The 16539-nt window shown below is 38.1% G+C and overlaps 1 protein-coding gene across 1 annotated transcript in view; it reads left to right on the top strand.

Annotated features, from left to right (window-relative positions):
* LOC140209840 (myelin transcription factor 1-like protein) overlaps positions 1–11465 on the top strand; it is a 354336-nt gene extending 342871 nt beyond the window's left edge. The window contains exons 21-22 of the mRNA XM_072278399.1: positions 2902–3045; positions 11325–11465. Of these exons, the coding sequence (XP_072134500.1) occupies positions 2902–3045; positions 11325–11465 (285 nt within the window). The remainder of the gene's footprint in view (positions 1–2901; positions 3046–11324) is intronic.
* The last annotated feature ends 5074 nt before the right edge of the window (positions 11466–16539 follow it).

Here is a 16539-nt window from a genome sequence, read left to right as displayed (position 1 = left end):
GACTCGATCAGAGTTGTCCCGGACCCTGGCACCCAGGAGACAACATACCATCTGGGAATTTTGTTCTCGCCCACAGAACCTTCTGTCCATACCCCTAACTAATGAGTCCCCTATCACCATAGCATGCCTCTTCTCCCTACCTTCCCTTCTGATACTCAGAAGCAGACTCTGTGCCAGAGACTCGACCACTGTGATTCTCCTCTGTTAGATCACGCTCCCTGACAGTATCCAAAGTATACCTGTTGTTGAGGGGAAGAGCCACAGGGGTACTCTGCACTGGCTCCTAAACATTTGTCCCCTTCCTGACTGTCACCCAGTTTCCTGTGTCCTAAACCCTGGGTGTAACTATATCTCTATAGGTCCTACCTATCACCCCTTCAAACTCCTGAATGCTCTGGAGTTCATCCAGTTCCAGCTCCAACTCCTTAACGCGGATTGTTAGAAGCTGCAGTTGGATGTACTTCTTGCAGTTGTAGGCACCAGGGACTCTGGAGGTCTCCCTGCCTTCCCACATCCTCAAGAGGAGCATTTCACTATCCTGCCTGTCATCTCTACTGTCCTAACTGAGCAGATATAAAGTAGGAAAGGAAAAAAAATCTTGATCTAGAACTTTCCTTTACTTGATTTTTCTGAATGAAGCCTTTGTTCGTTGAAGCCTTGAAGAGCTAAAGCCTCAAGATCAGCCCTCTAACTCTGTCCACTCCAACAATGGCCACTGCACTTGCCCCTGTCTTCCTTTAATTTGCTGTTGCTAATCTATCCCAAATGCTGATTAGTTGCTGGTCAAAGCTTGATTATGCTGCCGCAATCCACTGCCGCCTTTTTCTACTCGGTCAGTTGACCTGAGTCTAATCCCCTCCCCTCAAACTTCTGATGCCCAGGTTGGTCGCTGGGTAGAGCTCAGAGCTCAGTTGTGATGGACTTGAGAGTTATACTGTCATTTTAATGCTGCTGTAGAAGGAAACTACTTCACAGTGGCATAAAAGAGGCAATATAAATGTACTCACAGTGGTTGACTGGATCAATGCAAATAAATATAAATGCACTCCTATCAAAGGATATCCACACATATTTGGCATCCAACTCACTGTTATATTGTACTGCTCATGTTGTTTAATCTGGAACTAATGTATGATGAAGCAATATAGCCAATGAATCAGCAATCTCAAAGTGATCTTCAACTGAAATTCTCTATAATAATTGACTTGACTATAATATGATAGAAAGTATTTATTCATTTATATTTTCCCTCCTTTAGGTCCCCCACACCATGCATCAATCCCTGGCTGAGAGGGGGGTAGGTGATCTGCTGTCTTTGCCACTTTGTAACAGGCTACTCAGAGCTCTTCCGGAGTGTCCCAGGTTGACTTGCATGATGGCGTTTTAGGTCTGAGCCGGTGGGGAAGCATCTGCCAGCCTTTGCTCTGCAGTTTTCAAAGATACCTGGCTGAGGTCACCAGACGTGAACCCACTTACAGTCACTCAGCAGTGTGGTGAATTATTAAACCAGAACCAAGTGCATATTATTTACAATATTAAGAACATCTACTAAAAAGAGGAAGGAAAGGTGTTTATTTTCTAATCTGCAAGGTATAAAAGAGCTAATTTCCAGGATATGAAGTTTCTTTGGCCACTAATCACCAACCTTTACAATTCCACTATCCCCATCCGAACCCCTTCACTTTCACTGTATCTCTTGGGAAGGTATGTGGAAAGTTCATTTTGTACAACCTGGGACTGGATGCAGCGTTATCAGCCCATCAGCATTGCCAGACCAAGTGGATATATCATCAGATTAGATAATCCTGAATGGGACATTCTAACAGCCAAATTGCTATTGATTAGATTCTAGAGCTAAATTATATGAAACTGAATGCCTTTCACTGGCTTCCTAATCCAGCCAGAGACACACACTTTGTTTTGAAGTACGGTGGGGAGCTGATGGCCTGATTTTCACAAAGCTGGCATAGACACAAGCTTTGAAATTACTGTTGGTGATATTAGTTGATCAACATTCAAAATGCAGGCATGATATTCCTTTGTTCAGTATTTTAACACAGGTATTAATGTTTAATCCAACTAGACTAATACAGCTGATAAAATAGAGGACTGAGGAATATCATAGAGAATAGTTAAATACTTGGCCCTAATATTGCCAACACTTATTTCCAGGCTATGCAGGAGCAATTATTAAATGACAGGCCACTCAAACAAAATTAGCCAAAAGTTGAGAATTTGTGATAAACTTGCGACCTATAACCTTATTCAATTCATCTTGGCCTTGAAATGACACTGTACAAAGATTAGCATTCTAACATACTGTAAAATGTATTTTTATAAGTCATTCCTTTATTCACAATTCTAACAAAGGTGTTAAATTGTCCCAAATAAAGGAATGGTTTTTTGAGACAAATACCAATCTTCGCACAACAAAATTTCAAGGCCATTGACTTCTGGAGTTGTTTTGGAACTTTTCCTTATGTTGTTAAATATTCTTCAGAATTATGCTTGAATTTATATTGTACATGTTATTTATTGAATTACCAAATATTAGAATATTTTAATTTTTAAATTAACAAGTATATTATAATTTTGATTACAAATTAGTATTGTATGCTTTTTAGTTAAAATTTGTAGCTGTTATTGCTTTAGTTATTATAGGTTTCTGGTTAGTGATAAATTATTCTTTAGATTTTAAATTTCTGAATGGTAAAGTAGGCTTTCCTTTAAGGTCAAAAATGGGCATTAAAACTCATGTTTAAAATTACTAAATACTTTAAGTGTTACAAATGTAATATGTTATAAGAGTACTGAATGATGAAGTATATTTTAAAAACATCAACTGGTATATTAAACCTGACTTTAAGATTGCTAACTGATATTGCATGCTTTGGTTTTCAGATCACAACAATGGAGAACAACCTGAAAACAATAGAAGAAGAAAATAAAGTAATTGAACAACAGAATGAGTCTCTTCTGCATGAGTTGGCCAATCTAAGTCAGTCTCTAATCCATAGTTTAGCCAACATCCAATTGCCCCACATGGTAAGATAAAAATTATAAAAAACATACATATTAAGAGGTCCCAAAATAATGGCTTGGTACAATGGCAATCGTTTTAAAGAGTTATCATGTAAATCATTGGTGAGATGCAATTTTGACAAAACATAGAATATATGAAAGGTTAATGAGATAAGGAGGCTATTTACCCCATTGAACTTGTGTATTAACTATTTGCCCATTACTTCTCTCTGGCATTGGACGTTGTTTGCCTTCAAATATCTATCCAGTTTCATTTTGAAGGCCAGCTATAAACTTTCCTGGCATTAACCCAATACAGAGTGAAAACTCACTGTGTACAAATCCCTGGATTTCCTGCCTATCATTTTAAGCCTACCTTCACTAGTCTTTGATTGCTCTTACAATGGGACTAACTTCCTGCTATTTTCCATTTCTAAACCTGCCATGATCGTGTACTCTTCTGTCAATACTTTTAACTTTCTTTGCTCAATGGAAAAGAGACCCATAGTTTACCCAGAGATTGTAATTGAGATGCCTCATACCTGGTACTGATCCCGTGAACCTTTTCTGCACCTACTCTAGGGCCTTTATATTTTACCTCTAGTGTGGTGAGCAGAATTGAGGGCAAGACTTTATTTTATAGGTGTTCACAAGGTGTTTTATAACAAAGTGTCTGCTTTGATTTGTTTTCTGTTCATGATGTCAAAAATCCCAAATGCTTTATTAACTAGTCTCTCAACTTATTCTGCCACCTTCAAGGACTTAATACATATATTCCCTGGTTTCCCTCTTTAGATACTTGTATTAGTTTGTCAGATTCATTTATTTATCACATGTGCATTGAAACATACAGTGAAATGGGTCATTTGCATTACCAGCCACGCACTTATGGATGTACTCAAGGCAGCCTGCAAGTGTCACCAGACATTCTGGCATCAACATAGCATACCAACATATTTTCTTGGAAATTAAATCAACCCAATCTGCCTACAACCTAAATCTTCTACATCACCTTCCCCTCCCCTATGACAACCGCAGCCAATCTCCTGATTTTAGATCTCACATTCCCCTCACTCACATTATACTGCTAGTGAGATCACTGCCTTTCCAGCTCAAGACCCACAGGAAGTATGATCCATTCCTCATGTACATAAGACCATAAGACATAGGAGGTGCAATATCTAATGCATTCCATTCACTAATCCTCTCTGTTACTAATCACGACAGTGTAATGCTAGTACAATGGCGTTTGTAAGGTGTCTGTACTTTCTGCCCATGACTGCATAGGTTTCCTCCAGGTGCTCCAGTTTCCTCCCACAGTCCAAAGACATACCAGTTGGTAGATTAATTGGTCAATGTAAGTTGCCTCATGATTAAGCTAAGATTAAATCCAGGGATTGCTTGGCATCCTGACTTGAAGGGCATTGTAGTTCAGTAAATAAATAAATAAAAATCACAATCTGGTCAGTCAAATAAAATTTGCCTTTAACACATTTAGATTAATTCAAACTTCTGTATGCACTATCTTTGTCCATCATCAAGATTAAACTGAGGAAGCTATTGGTTTGTACCTAAACCACGGAAGAGCAAAGGTGCAACAGATGGTATTCTCCAGGCCTCTGCCATTCCCTTTGTATCTCAGGAAGCTGAAGGATCATGATAGCCATTCTGTACTTTCACACATATTTTTAACCTCTCTCAGCATCTGAGGATACATCCTGTTCAGACTGTGTAACTTAACCACATTGAGATTAGCCAATATTTCTAAAACTCTCTCCTTTCAATTTTCATCCCAGCTGTTATCTCTGCCATCATGTCCTACTGAGAATTTGGGGACATCTACCATGGTAAATACAGCTGCAAAGAACTGATTAAATATCTCAACCTTACCCTTTGCTTCCCACCATATATAGTTCACCTTTTAGGTGCCTAATTAGCTCCTCCCATTTTCATACTATCTGCTTGTTATTTATGTAGCCATGAACACTTAAAATCTTCAAATTAATACCAGGCCCTAAATCTTATTTGTTATGATTTTATGGTAGGATCAATTTTAACTTCCAAGGAGGTCTGGAGATCAGCGAACATGGAACTTGGGTCATTTTTGCCTGAGATTTAGTACAATGCATTTTTTTTACCCTTTTAAATGTTCACCCTTGGTACCTTTCATCAGAAAGTGGCTGAAATCAGGTTCTGGCAAGGATAAGAGCTGCCAATCTGGTGCCATTGCCAGCATGCAAGAACAAAGCAGAGATTGAGATTTGGAATGGTTTTGCAGGAAGCAGGGGTGTATTCAAGGCAATGAAGATGATCGTGTCTTTTTCAGAACCTAGAGGAGCACACTTACTCTTTCGTTCCATGCTTACCTGAGTCTGCATATCAGCTTCATCTGATGGGAAAATCACTAAGATTTCCCTGCTTCCGTTGCAGTTAAAATGCATTTGGGGATATTTTGACATAATGGAGGTCAGATTGCAGGTTCTTGTAGCATTGAAAGTACCTCAATGTTTCCAGCCATCTTGACTGATTTGACTTTAGCTCGCTGATCTGCATAAAATAATTTGAATCCCACCTGCTTCAGACAACTGTCTCACATGTCAACTAAACACAGCAAGTTCATATAGGAAGTTAATTAAGAGTTGAATTTGTCTGCCCAAGTGTACTCTTTCTCCATCCTCATATCCTTGTTAGCAGCTTTTTCAATTGGATGTTTAATTAACTTTATTAATCTCAAATATTTTCACTTTTATATTTTTAAACCTTTGGCATAAATAGCAAAATATAATTAACCTTCATGAACTCTCAGTATTAAAAAAATATATATCTCAGTATATGGAGTATTCTTCCTTTCAAGCCATGACTTCATGTCTGCACTGTTTTTTTCAAAAGTCAGGTAATCATTTGAACTGTATGTATTTATGCTGCATATTATAAGTCCTTTTTAACCAAGCTAGCTTTACATCAATGATAAAAACTAAGTTCTACAATATTAAATCTTACAGCACATGAAGGGTGTGTAATGGATTAATGGATGCTTTATTTTGTTCCATCCTAGGGTCTAATCTAACTCAGATTAATCTGACAGGAGTCTCATATTCATTGGTTGTTTGGGACCAAAATGGAATTAGTTTGCCCACTTCTTTCAGTTATTTGGAACCAATCACCTGAAATGTTATCTGTAGAAAATTGGAATGTCATTTTAGTACCAAAACCTGTTGCTCTGAGGTCAAAGTAAGACAAGATATATTGGAGATACTTTTGAAGTACAATTAACTTGTCACAACTAGGAGATTACTTCCTAACAATTACTTCCTTGCAATGGAATCACTCATCTCTGCAAATTGAATATTGATCCAGATGCTCAGCGATGGAGCAATGAATCTTTATTGGTCCTGATTCTCAGAGAGTTTTGCCAGGTATTACCATAAAAACCTCCCTTAGTGTCACTCTAACAATTTGCTTCATTTTCTCTACATCTTTGATTGACCCTATAAAAATCCACCAGTGCATTGCCTAGAGATGTACTGTAAAACTAATGAAAAGTATAAAAAATTGCCGATGTTGGAAATCTGAACTAAAGTAGAAACGGTCAGAAATACTCTGTAGATCATGCAGTGACTGTAGCATGGGAAGCAGAGTTAATGTTTCAGATTGAACACTCACCAAAAATGGCAGAGTAAAAACTAATTTGCTAGCTTTAATGAGATATTTTCAACTGAAAGCATTCATTCTCATTCCACAGATGCTGAATAACCTGCAGAAGCTTTCCCACATGTCCTCCTGATAGATTAACACTGAGCAGATAGAAATGAAATGTAGCTTTGTATTATATAGTTAAGAAATATTCAAATTCTTAGAAACTGTAACAAATCGAGAAATGACTTACAAGAATTTTTACCCTTAATAGACTGTATTGACCATAAGACATAGGAGAAGAATTAAGCCATTTGACCCACTGAGTCCACTAAATCAGCCATTCCAACATAGCTGATTTATTATCCTGCACAACCCTATTCTCCTACTTTCTCCCCGTAACCTTTGATGCCCTGACTCAGTTTTAAATATACCAATGACTTGACCTACACAGCCATCTGTGGCCATCATTTCCAGATTCACTAGCCTCTGGCTAAAGGAATTCCTTCTCTGCTCTGTTCTAAATGGACGACCCTCTATTTTGAAGTTGTGGCCTTTGGTCCAAGACTCCCCCACCACAGGAAACAGCCTTTCCACAGCCACTCTATCTAGAACTTTCAATATTCAATAGGTTTTAGTGAGCTCTCCCCCCTCCCCCACCACCATTCTTCTAAAATTGAATGAGTACAGGCCTACAGCTATCAAACACTCCTCATTCATTAGCCTTTTCATTGCCAGAATCATTCTCGTTAACCTCCCCTGGAACCTCTCCAATGCCAGCACATCTTTTCTTAGATGAGAGGCCCAAAACTGCTCAAAATACTCCACGTGCAATCTGACCAATGCCTTATAAAGCCTCAGCATTACATCCTTGCTCCTATGTTCTAATCCTCTGAAAATTATTGGTAACATCGCATTTGTCTTCTTTACCACTGACTCAATCTGCAAGTTAACCTTTAGGGAATCCTGCACTAGGACTCCTAAGTCCCTTTGCACCTCTGATTTTTGAATTTTCTCCCCATTTAGAAAATAGTCCACACTTTTATTCCTTCTTCCAAAGTGCATGATCATACGCCTCCCTACAGTTTCTATCTGCCATTTCTTTTCCCATTCTCCTAATTTGTCGATGTCTTTTATCAGACTCCCTGCTTCCTCAATGCTACCTGTTCCTCCACCTTTCTACTCTCAGAAAGTAGACCCCAAAGCCATCAATTTCTTCATCTAAATCATCGACATATAATATGAAAAGAAGCAGCCCATACCGATCCCTGTGGAACACCACTAGTCAATGGCAGCCAACCAGAAAAGGTCCCCTTTACACTAACTCTTTGCTTTCTGCCAGTCAGTCAATCTTCTATCCATGCTAGTATCTTTCCTGTAATATCATGGGCTCTTATCTTGTTAAGTAGCCTCATGTGCGGCACCTTGTCAAAAGCCTTTTGAAAATCCAAGTATACATCATTCATTGACTTACCATTTTCTATCCTGCTTGTTATTTCCTTAAAGAATTCCAACAGATTTGACAGGCAAGATTTCCCCTTAAGGAAGCCACGCTGACTTTGGCCTATTTTATCATGTGCGTCCAAGTATCCTGAAACCTCATCCTTAATAATGGATTTCAACATCTTCCTGACCACTTAAGTCTGGTTAACTGGTCAATAATTTCCTTTCTTCTGCCTCGCTCCCTTCTTAACAATTGGAGTGACATTTGCAATTTTTTGGTCCTCCAGAACCATTCCAGAATCCCTACTCTCACAATCTCCGGCTACCACTTTCAGAACCCTGGGGTGTAATCTATCTGAAAGAACTTCAGATCTTTCAGCTTCCCAAACACCTTCTCCTTAGTAAGAGCAACTACACTCACTTCTGCCCCCTAACACTCGAATTTCTGGCATACTGTTCGTGTTTTCCGCAGTGAAGACTGATGCAAAATATTTACTAAGTTCATCCACTTTAATAAGTTCTTTGCCCATCATTACTACCTCTCCAACATAATTTGCAGCAGTCCGATATCCACTCTCACATTTCTTTAACTCTTTATATCTGAAAAAAATTTAACATCCTCTTCTATATATTATCGGCTAGATTACCTTCATGTTTCACGTCTTCTCTCCCTATGGCTTTTTTATTTGCCTTCTGTTGACTTTTAAATGCTTCTCAATCTTCTAATTTCCCACTAATCTATGCTATACCCATCCAACATTCTCACAGACCCTTACCATCAGGCAGGAAGTACAATAGCTTATGGACAAGAACAGTTTCTTCCCCCAGGCGGTAAGACTACCATATCCTCTCTGCCACCACCCTGATATCATCATGTACGAAGTGCCAGTAGTATTATACTTTTTACTTTTTAATTTGTATCATGTATGAATCTTATTATTTGTGAATTTATTTGTGGTAATATTATTTTATGTGTTTATTGTGTGAGTTATGCACTCTGATGTGCACCTTGGTCCGGAGGAACATTGTCTTGTTTGGCTGTTTACGTGTGCACAGTTGAATGACAATAAATTTGAACTTTGCATTGTATGACCTCTCTTTTGCTTTCATGCAGTCTTTGACTTCCCTCATCAGCTACAGTTGCATCCTCCCCCCTTTAGAATACTTGTTCATCTTTGGGATGTATCTCGCCTTCACCTTCAGAATTGCTCCCAGAAACTCCAGCCATTACTGATCTGTCATTATTGCTGCTAGTGTCCCCTTCCTTTCCACTTTGGCCAGCTCCTCTCTGTAATTCCCTTTACTCCACTTTAATACTGATACATTTGACTTAAACCTCCCTCTCAAATTGCAGGGTGAACTCCATCACATTGTGATCACTGCGTCGTAAGGGTAATACTGATACGCCTGACTTTAGCTTCTGCCTCTCAAACTGCAGAGTGAATTCTGGCATATTATGATCACTGTCTCCTAATAGTTACTTTGTCTTAAGCTCCCTAATCCAATGTGATTCATTACCAAACATCCAATCCAGAGTTCCCTTTCCCCTAGCGCGCCCAACCACAAACTGCGCTAGAAAGGCTTCTCGTAGGCATTCTTCAGATTCCATCTCTTGGGATTTTCCCAATATACCTGCGTATTGAAATCCCAAATGACGACTGCCACATTGTCTTTTTTACATGACTTTTCTATCTCTCATTGTAATTTGTATCCCATATTCTAACTACTATTGTGTGAAGTTTTGGTCCCCTAATCTGAGGAAAGACATCCTTGCCATAGAGGGAGTACAAAGAACGTTCACCAGATTGATTCCTGGGATGGCAGGACTTTCATATGATGAAAGATTGGATCGACTAGGCTTGTACTCGCTGGAATTTAGAAGATTGATGGGGGATCTTATTGAAACATATAAAATCCTAAAGGGATTGGACAGGCTAGATGCAGGAAGATTGTTCCTGATGTTGGGGAAGTCCAGAACGAGGGGTCAGAGTTTAAGGATAAAGGGGAAGCCTTTTAGAACTGTGATGAGGAAAAACTTCTTCACACAGGGAGTGATGAATCTGTGGAATTCTCTGCCACAGGAAACAGTTGAGGCCAGTTCATTAGCTATATTTAAGAGGGAGTTAGATATGGCCCTTGTGGCTAAAGGGATCAGGGGGTATGGAGAGAAGGCAGGTACAGGGTTCTGAGTTGGATGATCAGCCATGACCATACTTAATGGCGATGCAGGCTCGAAGGGCCAAATGGCCTACTCCTGCACCTATTTTCTATGTTTCTATTCTGAGGCTTGTGTATAACTCCCATCACGGTCTTTTTACCCTTACGGTTTCTTTACTACCAACAAGGATTCAACATCTTTTGATCCTATGTCACCACCTTCCAAGGATTTGAGTTCATTTTTTATGAACAGAGACACCCCATCTCCTCTGCCTACCTGCCTGACCTTTTAATACAACGTTATACCTTGGATGTTAAGCTCCCAACTATGATTTTCTTTCAGCCAGGACTCAGTGCTTCTAATCTCTGACTCCACTACAAGGTCATCTAGCATATTCTTTATACTGTTTGCATTGAAATACAACACTTTCAGTCCTGTGCTCATCACCCTTTTTGGTTTTACCCCCATATTACATTTCAACTCATCCCACTGATTGCAACTTTGTCCTATCATCTGTTTGTCATTCCTTGCAGTTTCACTGCACGCTACACGTACTTGCATAGCAACAGCCCCTTCTTGATCCCTATGACTCTGGTTCCCTTCCCCTACCAGATTAGCTTAAACTCTCCCCAACAGCTCTAGCAAACTTGCCTGCGAGGACATTGGTCCTCCATGGGTACAGGTGTAACCTGCCCTTTTCATACAGTCATACCTTCCCCAGAAGAGATCCCAATGATCTAGAAATCTGAAACCCTGCCTCCTGCACCAGTTGCTCAGCCACACATTCATTTGCCAAATCATCCTCTATTTACTCTCAGTGGTGCGTGGCTGAGGCAGCAATCCAAAGATTACAGCCATGGAGTTTCAGCTTTTCAGCTTTTTACCTAACTCCATATTGCACCATTACAGTCTTTTTATAAATATTTACCAAAGTAAAGTTGTTCTATAAATGCACACTGTTGCATAACAAACATAATTGTATAGAGTGCCAAAGGACAACAAATTTGATTTGTTACATGACAGCGAAGTTCTCACAAGGAGCCTGACAACTATTTTTTTCTTGTTGTAGGATCCAATAAATGAACAGAATTTTGATGCCTATGTGACGACTTTAACAGACATGTATACAAATCAAGATCGTTATCAGAGCCCAGAAAATAAGGCCCTGCTGGAAAATATAAAGCAAGCTGTGAAAGGAATACAGGTCTAAGGACCATTTTCTGGTTTTTAAGAAAGATCTTGCTTGGATGCCTCTCATTTTTGCTGCTCTAATTTACCAGACAGTGTTGAATAACAAAACTTTATTTCTGTTACAAAGGTGTTATGCGTAGAGACTTCATAATGATTTTATGTCCTGCTTTGAAAATAGTAATTGCATTTAATATATAGTTTTTAAAAACATTCACATTTTGTACGTTTTCATATGAGATGACATAGTGTAAGATGCCATGTAATGTTTATAGCTGCCAACGTATGCACTTTTTTTGAGTGTATACTCTTGAATGGTTGATGGAAAAAAATTGAATAGGATGTGAATTCTTTCAAATGCTTTACAAAAGAGGATGAATTTAATATTAAAATTGAATTTGAGAGATAACAGAAAGCTTGGGAGCATGTGAGCTATGATCTATGTATCGCTGTCACTTGGATACCCTGATTTTCTGTCTCATATGGGAGACTGTGTTTTACATAATTAAAAATAAAAGAATTTATGTGCATATTGTTTAATAGACAAGGATTGGTAGCGAAAATGCTCTAGTTTTGAACAATGCTTTAAAAATATTATGTGCTTTAGTTTTAAATGGATTACAATTAGGTGGGGACATTCAAATGAAATTATTGTTTTGGGATTTTAGTACAGTGAATGAAATAATGAGTAGCTTTAAGATTGTTTTAGTTTAGGTTTGCCAAATAGCCCTATGTCCTCACTATCCTGCATTATTTCTATTTAAAATAAACCGAGCAGTGGGGGTTGTGGTTAAAAACTAAGTAGCCCAGTGAGGGCCCAGGGCTAAACTACAAGACAAGGTTTCTTGACAGAAGGATTACTTACACCCTGCACTGATTGGTGTTGTGACTTCATCAGCCTTCTAGGCTATAAGACATTTAGGGCAATGCACTTCAATGAACATAGGATGGCCGCTGAATGCCACAGCACACTTTCTGTGAAGTTAGTTTGTCTTGCAGTTTACAGTACATGTATATCTGTACTATGGGTCTCTGTAGAAGGAAGTATGGGTTTTGTACCTTATTAATAATCTCATCTGACTGGAAATTACAGGGTCACTGTCCCTAGAAACCTGCCAGTTCTACTTTGCACTTACCTTGTCCTATATCTAGAGTATAATAAGGTGTGCAATCGCTGATATTATCAGTCATATGACAGAAGTCGCATGAGTCTGAACAAATGAAACACAGAAGCCCATGTGGCCAATGTTGTGGCAATAGCCATAATGGAAGCTATTGGGCACAATGAGGTCATGACAGGAAATGTGATACAATATTCAATGTGAAACACAATCCCAGCAGCACTTTATTCATAGTCATTGTGCAAAACTTACAAAGTTTTCCCAATGGACATATTCTTAACTAGCTGGGAAAAGATTCTGTAATTACTCTGGGTCCATGTGGCTTTGAGCCTGCATGGTGCCTACTTTCTGTTGTGCTATTAGTTGTAGCTGCCATGTTCAGAATTGCCTTTTTGAGAGCTAAAGCAAGGTGCTTGTCTTTCACCTTATGCCATATATATATATTTATATATATATGTATGTATATACATATATACTTGCCCTAGCCTCTTTTAGGGCTTTGTTCTTCATTGACTGCATATGCCTTTTTTTCCACTTGCATTGTGTCTGCAGCTTCTATGCCAATATAGTAATGCTTTTAATAGAGTAAGAGCTAGTTTGACTTTTGGATTATTACTGTTCTCACCTATGTAAATGGAAAAGGGATTTTAAGCACAAATCTGCTGCCCATCTGATGTTGGTACATAATATCGAATCAAAATGTACCTGTGACTCTGACATAGTGAACACGGACGTGTCAAATATTAGACTGCTAACATTTCATAAGGATTATTGCAGATTCGTCAGAGTTTATTTATAATAACTTATTGTTCATATTCATTTCTAAGTTAATTTAAGTAATATTCATTTATTAAGACAGGATTTTGTATAAACTATTTATTGTGCTCCCTGTGGAACTGAAGTTTGATTTATTTTTGTACAACACAGCATGGATTTGTTGACATTTTAATTTTGCTATAAATGTGTGAAATCACAAGTTGCTGTGATGATTCATTTTTAAATTGTGAACTTTGTACAATTTTGTCATGCTGGATGTTGACACATCTTACTATAAATAAAATCGTGTTGCCACATTTGTAGCACAGTGGTTCTCTGATCAGTGTTAACATTTTAACTTTATTGTATGTACTGGCAGCTGTGGCAAATAAATATTCAGCTAATATAATAAGTACTTCACGAATTCTGCCCTCTTATTGTCATACTTTTGCATGCCAAGCCTTATTAGGCATGGACTCTGTTTGTGCATGCAATTGTGCAGTGGTGGGGCTTCCTGGCCTTCCAGAAAGTTATGCCCTTGATGTTACCTCGTAAAAAGCTCCAGGAATAAGACACAAGGACACATAAATTAGGCAAAGACCATAGCTTTTTTCAAATTATGAAAAAACTGTATAATAAAAAAAAAGCTTGACCTGGGGGCTGCCTTCTCAGTGGGAAATCAAATCAGATCAAACAAATCTGTAAATGTGAGGCTGCTCTCCTGCTGTTGCAGCAGTAGTTACAATGCCCTGAATATCCCTGGCTGCCTGGCTGTAAGAGGAAAAGTGAACTGAGACTCACACTTCTCTGAGAACTTTCCCTTTTACTAAAAGAGAGGAAATTCCACAGTAAATAATAGTAAAGTACTTATTTTTGAAAAAAAAAACAAAATTTATCGTCAGCATGTTAAGTGAATACTATGCAATTATGTGTTGAAGATAAAATTGTTATGGACCATCATTAACTTCTTAAAAGTGATTAAAAGAGAGTAATATCCATACTAGTTGGGTGTGTTGCTATAATAAGTGAACCAGAATCTAAATGGTTGTGGATAATGAGGCATCTTTATTTACAGGCTTTTCACTGCCAAGTGTATTTAATTTTACAGTTGCGTTCATTAAAATAGACTACCCACAATGCATTATAGTTGTACATAGTCTTAGTTCAATACAATCTCACAGATGATGCTTTATGAAAGATTTTCAGATTAACGTGGTTAGAGGAAGTCCATTTAGCATATTGAGTCTTCCAGCAAAGACACAACCATAGTGCATTATTAGCAAACTGTTCAACCAGTCAATATCAAAAGCCAAAACAAAATAATAGTGCCCTCAGAAGGACTGGAGAGAACAGGAAAGTGGAATGACAAATGAAATTCAAATAATTTTGAAATTTTTAAGGTTTATAGTATTAATTAAAGTGCTATGCACTTTCAACGCCTGAAGGAAAAACTAAGGCACTTAAAGCCATTTCTTTCATTTTTAATCATTGTAATTGTTTATCTTAAAACAGCTCACTGGGTGACTACCTTTCTGGTGTTAGTAGACACATTATCAGTGACAAAGGGGTGCTTAAGTTGTGAAGATTTGGAGGACTAGCGTCACTCTGAATGCACGAAATCCAGTACACTTCCTTGGATGAAAAGGACTTGCTTTGCATATGCCATAGGTTTGGGTGGAGGGTAATCCATCACATTGGTGGCAATATCGAGCCTGGCTCAGCTTCTGCAAAGGAAACACATAGATAAAATAGCACGGATCAAGTAGACACTCCCATTAAGACAAACTGTTAAAGAAAATTAGAAAACACATCTATCTTCCAGGCACATTCTCTTGACTAGCTCAAAGAACTAGTGACATCCCAGAGGAGCAGATAAAGAATGTGACCTAATTTAAAACCTTACAGGAGAAAGAAGGTTAAAAGAATTACTTGGCCTTGGAGGTGAGGAGAAAAATAAACTTAACAGCAAGTTGATTGAAGGAAGGTAAATGTTAAAGCAACACATCGGAAGAGAAAATAAATGATAGCAGTCAGAGTCTGAATGTTTGAAGAGATCAGGGGAGTGTCACCTTCAAAGTCCCATCTGGTGCGGAGATCCACAGCTGTAAGTGCTTATGACAGCCGGAAGGATGTTTGCCTTATTTTGGAACATGCTGTCTTGAAGTCATCTCAAAGTTAGATAGAAATTATGACATATAAATCAGTGTATTCATATAGCTATGAATATTTCTTCTGGGTTTGTTAACATTCTTGATGTGGAATTATACTCAGGAAGAGAATTGGGGGGATGAAACCACTGAGAAAATTATGCTTGACGCTGCATATGGTGGCTGGTTGGAGCTTGCTATTTTGCAAAATAATTTTGCGTTTATTCTGATTCCATGATTGTGGATTGTTCAGAAAAATAATTTTAAGAAAAGTTGAAGAGAGAACAAATAACACAACAGTGGTTTGATCACGTTAAGGGTAACATAAAATTTGTTGAAAAATGCTTAAATTATTCAATCTGATTGTAAGTGAAAGTAATCCCACACAATGATGACCTTGCACTTGAAACATAATCACATGAGAGATAATTACCTTTTATAGAATGGAGACTTGTTTTCAGTATTATAGAGTAATTACGCGTAGAAACACAGGATATTCAATCTTCCAGGTTCTAGCATGGGTTCTAGCATGAATTCCAGGCATGACAGGAATCCCCATGAGAAATCAAACAAGGTGAACAAATTTCACACAAAAGTCCACCTATTTCCCAACTGTGAACCGTGGGGTGATTGTTCCAACTCCATCTATATTCGCAGTATTGCAAAATCTCCAGTTTCCTCCAAGAATCTCCAGGAAATTAAGATTAATCTCAAGAACTCTGCTGTACACAGTCCAAGAGAAAAACCACTGGGACGTTAAACAGAAGTAAGTTTTGTTCGATTTGCTTTAAACATAACCAGTTACAAAAATATTGAAGACTGCTTAAAAAAAGTAATGTTTTACGAACAATTAAAATTAATCCAATTGGATAATAATGAGGGAACTTTAAGGTCCAGAAACAGATTGGTTGGAAGGTTACAGGGGTGTAAATAAAATTTTAATTATGACTACATCATGCAATTAGGATACTACCTATTGCAGGCAGGTATATATTAACTTCATCAATTAAGCGGGAGGATATTCTAGTGCAGGGGAGAATGAAGAGAATGTTTCCATTTATGATTGGAGAGA

Source organism: Mobula birostris, chromosome 2 (assembly GCF_030028105.1).
Source record: "Mobula birostris isolate sMobBir1 chromosome 2, sMobBir1.hap1, whole genome shotgun sequence".
In the NCBI taxonomy this organism is placed as follows: Eukaryota; Metazoa; Chordata; class Chondrichthyes; order Myliobatiformes; family Myliobatidae; genus Mobula; species Mobula birostris.
The sequence above is the reverse complement of the archived record's forward strand: the minus strand, read 5'-3'. Positions and strand labels throughout refer to the sequence as shown.